Below are 9,245 nucleotides of genomic sequence, written 5' to 3' on the forward strand. Positions count from 1 at the left end.
TTTCAATTATTTTATCATTTAATGTCAAAGATTTAAGTAAAGTGATCACTTTCAACGATAAATTAATGATGATCAGATAGGTTATTAATCCTTGAATAATTTGGAGGCCCGAATGGAACAAGGTACACATTTAATAACCCTGAAGATCTCACTATCGCCTCGATGATTCTCAGAACCTATACTAATGCTTAGCCTTAGAAGAAGCGCATCTTCCACCGACTTCCTTAGAGTCCGATACAGAGCTAGCCTACTTTCTCTACAATGAGAATTTTTAAACGATGTGTGAGGAGGGCTCCTCTTTTTACTGGCGAGCTTCGTTTCCCTCCTTCCTCCTTGTAATTCTTTCTCTTTCCCAGACACAAAATCTTTGACTCTCTCTTTCTCTCACTCCTCTCACCGATTCACCTGGCCGCGACGACAGACTCACCGGTATTGCCTGCCCGTCTCGGAGTCTATATAAGCTGAGACATTGCACGATGCTGAACATTTTTTAAGCCAGTTCACGTGACGCTGGTTTACGCACGTGCGTTTCCACCGATAAATCCGGCCAGGAAGTGTTTTCGCAAAAATGGTGTGCGCAACTTAAAATCGAAACTATTTATTAAAGTTGCTTCGATTTCATTATACGTGATCGTGGTGCGTGCTCATATTTTTATTGAAGTACTTTGAGTGCTGGATTCTTTTTAAGTGCAGTGTGGACAGTTCAAGTGCCATGGATAAGTTTAAGGTATGCTTTTGGGAATTAGTGTGCAAATTTTCGATAAAATTTGGTAATATGTGAAAAATATTTTTTAATGTGTCAGGAGAGACAATTTATCATTTATTTCTTGAAGAATATCATAAAATTATAATAAAGCTGAGATTTAGAATTGACATAACTGAGATTCATCAAATTAATTTTTATATTGTTTAGAATATTTAATTGACATTTATCTTATTTTATACTCTTAATTATATATGGTAACTTAACATCTTTTAAAATTTATAAAAACACGTTTCTTTTTTTAGTCGTGTCGAAAATTCTAGCATTGATAACAAGGCGCTTTATATTCGTTAGCAAAAATGCATTCAAGAAATTATATTAGTCATATTTTTTTAATTAATTTTTTATTTTGGGAGATGATAAGTTCTCCTTAAAGTTAGCATTGCAAAAAACTGTATTTTAATATTATTCTGTCTACTGGGGCAATTATGGATCCAAATCGCGAATTTTTCCAATTGTGGATTCGCCTAAAATTATATTATATGCTCTATCGTTTTCTAGCCATATATAATTGTTTTGAAATTCTGTTGAAGATATCTTGCAAAGTCCATTTAAACCAAAAATTCGTCTTTAAAGTTATTGATGATCAAAGTCTGATTTACACTTACACTTACAACGGCTTAATTATTGATAATACTTTATGTTTCTTAATAAAAGTATATAAAGGAAATTGTATAAAATCTAGCTTATATAGAAATATTTGTTTGAGTATTACAGAGTGTGATCATCAAAATAATTTGAGTTTCAATTTCTTTTAAGAATACCTAGGTATATTTAGAACAAATGCATTTTGCAGGTTTTAGGAAAATGAATATTCGAAAATTCTTATTTAATACTTTTAATATTATTCCATTAAGTAAATATTATTACAATGGGGCTTTTGAAAGACTTTTATTTAGAGTTATAAAAGTCAATGTGAAAATCGTCCAATATCCGAGAAATGTCATATTTTGTAGGCTAGGTTGTAACGATCTATAACCATCATTTTTCCATTATGTAATTTCCTGATACATTTATTAACCACAATTTTTATATCTTTCAATTGTTTGATATGATAAATAATTTTTGTATATAAATACTTACCACTTGCCTCCTCTGAATATCTTTTTTTCTATTTATTTTAGATTCTAAAAGATCCAAGTGGGCGTTTTTATATAGAGAACACTTTACGCTACGAATCGAATTAGTGTAAAGTTTCAAAAAGTTTACTATAGCAGCGAAAAAATTAAAAACTATTTGATCCACAATTACTCCGGTTAGTGGAAGGTAATCATTTTCTAAAATTTAAATTCATTAACTTATGAATTTGAGAGTTTCCATTAAAGTAAAAGTTATTATAGTGCACAAAAAGTGTACCAGTCAACATTTTTACTAATTTTGTTCGTAGAACTATAGAATTAGCGATAAAAAAATTATTTTAAATAATTGCAAAATCGGTATAAATTTGAGAGTAAATCAACATATCCTTTAAAATATTTGTAGGTATTATTGGGCAGAAGGGTAGTTTGCTTGTCTAAAGAGCTAGATTGGAAACTCATGAGTACAGAATAAAAATAAATAAATAAATAAAATAAATAAATAAATAAAAATAAAGAAAAAATTGTCCTATCGAAAATGATATATAAAAAAACTATATCTTATACTACTCATTTGTACTGCTAAAACAATTTTAAGAGATAAATTAATTTTAAAATATTCGAAATATAAGCGTCAGAAAATTAATCATTTATTCAAGTCTGTTTAAAATTCTAAAAAAAAACTAAAAATAAAAAAGACTAATTTTTTATGCAAGTGTGGAAATTCTAACTTGCTCATCTTTAATCACGAGTTAATTCCAGTTGCATTTCAATAAGCAAAATCATTTTCTTTAATTGAAATTGAGCAACCGATGAGTTCCAGAGACTTACCAATTTGAGGGGAAATTATTAAACAGCAACTTTACATATGACACAAAATGTCGTAATTATAATTTTGACTAGAGTCTTTGCACGTATAATTTGAGGAACAAAAGTAGTTTATGTAATTAAATCAGAAATAAATATATGAAATAAATAAATAACAAATTTTTTTTTCCAATATGAAGAAACAATTAAAATTTTGATATTTGTTTCGAAAAAATTAGAAAATTTAAGATTAGTATATAAACCTTATGAAATAAAATGATGGCGAGTGTTTGAATCATTATTACTGTAAACAATTTAACCTTCATTATAATAAATTTTCTTGATCCTCAAAATATGTAACATTAAAATCAATATTATTTTTTACAAACTTAAATTCATGTATTTATTTCCTTATAGAACTTTAAAAAATATACATAGGTATTTTTTTAATGCAAACTCAACATCTGACGCTGAAAATGCCTAGCAACAAAAGCATGGGTGCCGTTAGAAAAATGTTGTCGAGTACCAACGTAATTTGAATTACTATGACCTTGCGCAATTCGAAGTTAAAGAAAAATTCAAAAATTAAAAATAACTTCATAGTCAGAAATAGCTGTACATACTAGGGTGAATTTCCGATGAAAGGTCACGTACTCATAGTCATTAGAAAACACGACACGACCCCTGGTGCACAGTGCACATTCATTAAAGATAATCACAGCGACGATATTCGGCCAGAGATTAAGTAATTGCCGGTTTTCTTATCGGTTCGACATTAGCCGCTAATCCACGGTTCGCTGGTTCTACTAGGCTATGCACTCCTGCATAGCTAATTCCTTCATCTTCGATGTTGATGGTCGAGGAAGATCACTTTTGCGTCACTTTCTATGGATTTTAAAAACGTGTTATTTTTTTCTATGTAACAATTTTACACAAGTCGTGTTTATAAATAAACACACGTATTATAGCTGTTTGTCTAATAAATCGCAGCGTGAGTATCCTATTTTATTTAGTATCGAAGCATTTAGAGTGTACATGTTTGTTAAATTTGTTTTGCGAACCAAAATTTTCTCTTACGCCCTGTGATTCACGCTGAAAATGAATCAATAATGAATTAGATTTATGAAATGAACAAAAGGGGCCATTTTATTCCTTCAAAGATTCTTTTTAGTTTTCCTTTTTACGTGTTCCTTGAAACTGAAATTTACAATAAATTGGTGATTATGTATTTATCAGTATGGCATTTCGATAAAAAAATATTAATTATTATATCCGAGAGCTAACAAAATTATACTTTATTGTGTGAGGATGATTTAAAAGTCAATTAAAATAAAATAATTGATTCTTGACTTCTTTGATTTCATTATTTTATTAATAGAGATTTTTGCTTTCTTTATAATTTAATAATAAACTACTTGTGCTGAGAGTTGTTTTTTGACAGTCAATCATAATTGTTATTTGAAGAATTTTAGGAAGGACGCAAACATTAATTCTCTGGCATAATTAAGATAATGCGTTCAATCGTTACACATTTGCTTGGATTTTGATTAGCACTTTTTAAAGAAAAAAATTTTTTTATCAATGAATTAAAGATTTTAAAAAGACAGCCCTAGAAAAAAGTTTTAAAATGCTTGACAGACTTCAAAAACTGCATCAAGTCTTAAACGTATCTAAAAAGAAATATAAAAATGCTTAAAACAATCACATCAAAAATTCAATGGCTTTTTCTGTTACAAGTCTAAATAACATTTCAATATCAAGATCATAATTTATTTTTAACTTATTGATTTAACATTTTCCTATAGTTCAACTAGTTTTATTGAAAAAAGTACAGACTAATTATATAAGCTTTAGCTTTCCTTCAAGTTAACTTATTTTTTTCCTGTTAGTTTTCTTTTGTTAATAACGTTCAATAAGCATTCATTTGTAGATTAACAGCGCAATTCTTATCTTTTCTTAATGAAATTTCGCTGGCTTTTGTGAAGAATTGAGCTTTATATAGTAAAATCTGTAAAATTTTCACTTCTGAAAGCTAAAAAAATCTAATTTTTCACATTTGTCAATCATGGATACAAATGAATATGTCAAATCGACACTAAACTTTTACTGGATGTCCTCGTCATTATTTTCTAGTGATAGTTCTCAGGAATTCACGTTACGTTCATTTGGTAATAATTGAAATACTATAAATGTATCTAATAAAATATAACATTTGTAAATATACATGTATCCTTGTTGCGTAGAAATAATTTTTTTCTCAAAAAGAACATCTAGTCCATTTCGTTTTTCAAATAATACTTTGTTCTTATCTTTATTTGACACTATGTTATGAATTAAATGTGAGAATTCGTTGGAAATTTTACATTAAATTTCATCCTGCTACGAACTTCATATAAATGAAACTTGAGACTATTAATTAATTCAAATTGTATTGACTTATTTTTTAAATGTAAAGTTCAAACATATCACTACTATTATTTTTGATTATATTTTAAATTATTTAGAAAAATTAAAAACTCTTATTTTTAAAGATTTATAACTCTACCAGTAAAAATGTTCATTTAAAAATTAAAATCTTCGATATGAATTATGTTTCTAAGTGTTTAAATAATAATATTTTTGGGTATTTTTTTCAAACAGTAGTAAAATCACACTGAAAACATCTACGATGCAAAAATTTGGCTAGGTCGTTTAAATGAAGTTGTGAAAACGAAGTAAGGCGGGTAAAATAGTGAAGTCATGATTAACATTTATTGATTACGTCTATTAAAAAATAGATGTGTCGATTGTTGTGTCGGAATTAAAATTTGAGAAGAAAACTTTTAAAATACGTTTTTCACAACGTATGCAAGACTTAAGCCCTTTTCAATTCCTATGAAGCGGGGCTAAAGTTCTATTTTTTACTTTCTAGGGACCTAGCTAGTATAAAGTAATTTTAGAGGTGAATACAGGAAATTTAAAAAAATTTTGATAATCACAGAAGTCTTAAATTTTGTTGGTAAATTTATAAGTAATCAAAACTTTGGATAATTTCATAAATTTATGAATTTCAAATGTTTCTTAAATTTTCAAAATTTTTGGTTCTTTATGACTGAATCATACATTTTTATCATTCCTGGCAATTTATAAATTTATAATCATTTTCAAAAATTTCTGTAATCATCCAAAATTACAAAAATGTCCTAAATTTATTTCAAAATATAAAAAAGAGTTTTCGAAATTCTTCAATAAGAGCATAAATCAGGCCTGTCATCTGACTCGACTTACCGCAAATATAACACACTTTATTCTCGAGAAAAACATAATTTTCTAAAACGAGTTAAAGTGCAGATGTCAACTTTTCTACAAAAATGTTACATCGACCTATGAGTGTTTCATTCTGATCATGAGAACAAATAGCGGTCATTAGGGTTGAAAAAATGTTAGGTCGTTGAAGGCTGGGAAGGTGGTAAATAATATACGATACTCATTCTTCGAATTGAAGTATTTTTCTCATTTTCTTTACACAGAATAGTCTTGTAAGAACAGCTGAGGGCAGATTCGCATGTCAGGTAGATATTACGTTTGTGTATAGAGGGTAGTTAATCGTAAGTTGTGGCAGAGGTAGGTTGGTAGGTTTATAAGGAGTAGGTTTGGTAGGTTGCCTAGTTGACTAGGTCAGACGCCTTCCTCATGCATAGTCATACCCTAATCATGGACTGACGATATGTACATATAATACCGCGGGTCGCTTCTTATCGAATCGTCCATTGTAGCTCCAGAAACCCGATTATTAATTTCATTTCCTTGCGCGTGCCCCTTATATTTCCGCTTCTATTTCGTTTTCCAGTGCGCGATCGTGCGGGCATGCGATACGTAATGCAAACTTCACGCTTCTATTCAAAACTATGTGTTCCCCTATGGTTTCTGTGGATAAGTTATTTCATTTTATATGTATGCATTAGATTATGTCAGCTTTATATTTATTTCTTTTTGCGTTAATGTATAATCATGTACAAATAGGTTAGTTCAAATGAAAAGAGATATCTTTTTAATCGAAGAAAGTTCTTTTAATAATGTTAGATACAGTTTCGAACTAACAGAAAATCAATATTTGTGTCCCGAAAAAACTCTACACTATGCTATTTTTTTATTCTCTCGTTAAACATATATATTGCATGATAATTCTGTAATTCCAATTTGTATAGTTATATGAGTATTATAATTGAGGGTTTCAGAAAAAATACAAATTTCGCAATAAAGCTTTATCACTTTTAGCGTAATTGTAATATTTAGGTTTTCTTTTCGGACTCTCGAGGGGGTAACTGTCCATTTTCGAATTCTACCGAAAATTTAATAAGAGTTCTATATTAACAAAGTTTTTCTGAAAATATTAAAAAGAAGATTTCCTCAAGAGTCCCATCTTTTTTTTATTGAAGTGTTGCTAAAACGACCAAGAAATTCTGCAAGTTTCATGGCAGGCAAGTTTCTTTTATGGTCAAGAGAAATTTTTGGTTCAAAAATAAATTTTCTACAAAAAGCACCTGTTAGTTAATTTAGAAATGGATGATTTCATAAAATTCACTTTCCATGTTTTAACAATTCAACTTTCATCTAATATTTTTTTTGTATGTAAACAAGACTTTCTGTAATTTTTACGTAGACTGAATTATTAAATTTTTTTATAGTTTTTGATATTTGAATTTTAAAATCTTTAATTGGAAAGCTTTAAATTTGAATATTTACAATTTTTCAAGTTTCAAATTAGAAATAAAAAATAATTATGTACTAATATATTTTTAATATATTTTTGTAATATATTTTTTTTATTTTATATAATATATTTTTGTACATTTTATTCAGAATTGTCAATATTAACTGACTTAAATTGAAACCTAACTTTTTCCTCGCAATTATCTGTAGAAAACGAATACAATATTTTCTCTTAAGTATAACACGCGTAAGTCTGTTTTATGTGGTCCCAAAAAAACTTATAAGTGAAAAAATAGATTTAGCTAATTTTGGAGCTAATTAGGATTTTTTGCGTTTTTTCAAACTGCAAAGTATTTCTAATACATAAATTACTACTTTATACTGACAATTGAATTTTTATATAAATTGTATAAACAATTTTTTAAACCAAACTCTTGCTTTCAGTCAAGTGTCGGGGGTTGCCTTCAAATAGCCTTGAACTGATTTTGGGGGGATCGAAACGTAAACAGTGACGGCCACATGACTCGTTTTTAATTGGAATATATATATATATATATACACCCGTATAGAAATTATGCCCAGGTTCGGGCCGGATGCTGGCAGGGTTGCTCTGCTTGTATTCGGAATTTGGTCAGGCTGCCCGGTCGGATTCTGGTTGGTTTTGTCACGATGCGCTGGTCAGATCCGGGCCGGGGGTACCCAGTCGGCTCCCGGCCGGGTTACCCGATCGGATCCCGGATACAAATAGGGTAACCCGGTCGGAATCCGACCGGTTTTTGACTGGGTTTCTCGATCGAATATTACTGGAGCCTTTTTACCACAGCGAACATATTCTACCAACTGGCAGAGATGAGAATCTTTGTCAGCACTTATTTCCACTTGTAAAAAGATGTTGGAATTTCAATTTAAGAACTGCATTCATAATAATAAATATATTAACTACAAACATTGATTCAATTTAAGTACTAAAATTTAGGTTATGATCCTTAAGTTTCTGTAAGAAATTACATTGTAAGAAATTAAAGTTAAATTGCATAACAAATTTACCTTAAGAGTAATTTAGTTTGGCATAGGTTTTTTTACAAGAGCTAAAATAAATTTCAGTGGTTTCACGTGACATCCTAACCTATGAAACCGGTTTAGAAAATTGATTTACCATTAACGTTAAAGAATATTAATAATGCTTACTTGTTAACAAAATAATTCACTTACCTTCATAAATAATCCGCTTGCTCTAGAAAATTGGATACCATTTTGTGAAATTTAACAAATTTCTTAACAAATAACCTGGCTTCAACTGACGTTTTACTGCGTTTTTAGCATTAAAGACTCCGGATGTCGCCGAATAGTTATTACGTGCAAGCATGATAACGTAATTCAAAACCTCGTTCGGAAAAAGTTATTTCTCTTCTTATTACGTTTTTTGGTTATTCAAGATAATACATAGATACATTAAAAATAAGCAAAAATCGTATCACAAAAAAATAAGTATAATTTCACTTGGAAACTATATGTGTGAAAATAAAAAAGAAGTTGGTCAACGATTTCGCAGTCACAGCAAGTCTGGGAACCGCAGAACCAAAAGTGGGAAACCATACTATTAAAATTAGTTTAATTTTTCTTTCATAATTAATTTTTTTAAAAACACCTAAAGCACAAAAAATTGGTCTTTCACCTGTCAGATATTCACAAACGACCCACTTACGGCAGTCGTTTGTGGATATTTCTTCAGATATTTTTAAGGTTATGATACTTCTATTATGCACCATTTTTGGCCCGGCTGGGTTCCGGTGGGAACTCGGTCAGATCCCGGCCGGGCAATTAAGAAAATAGTATCCCGGTTTGACCCGGTCTGATTTTGGCCAGAAACCTTCTTCTGGTCGGTTCAAACCGTGCTATTTCTACAT

General features: G+C 29.6%; 1 protein-coding gene across 1 annotated transcript in view; it reads left to right on the top strand.

The window, feature by feature from the left end:
• Nucleotides 1-490: 490 nt before the first annotated feature.
• LOC117167705 (transcriptional activator MN1-like) overlaps nt 491-9,245 on the top strand; it is a 22,854-nt gene continuing 14,099 nt past the window's right edge. The window contains exon 1 of the mRNA XM_033352837.1: nt 491-727. Coding sequence (XP_033208728.1) covers nt 713-727 — 15 coding nt within the window. The 5' untranslated portion in view covers nt 491-712. The remainder of the gene's footprint in view (nt 728-9,245) is intronic.

This window comes from Belonocnema kinseyi, chromosome 2, assembly GCF_010883055.1.
Source record: "Belonocnema kinseyi isolate 2016_QV_RU_SX_M_011 chromosome 2, B_treatae_v1, whole genome shotgun sequence".
Lineage (NCBI taxonomy): Eukaryota > Metazoa > Arthropoda > Insecta > Hymenoptera > Cynipidae > Belonocnema > Belonocnema kinseyi.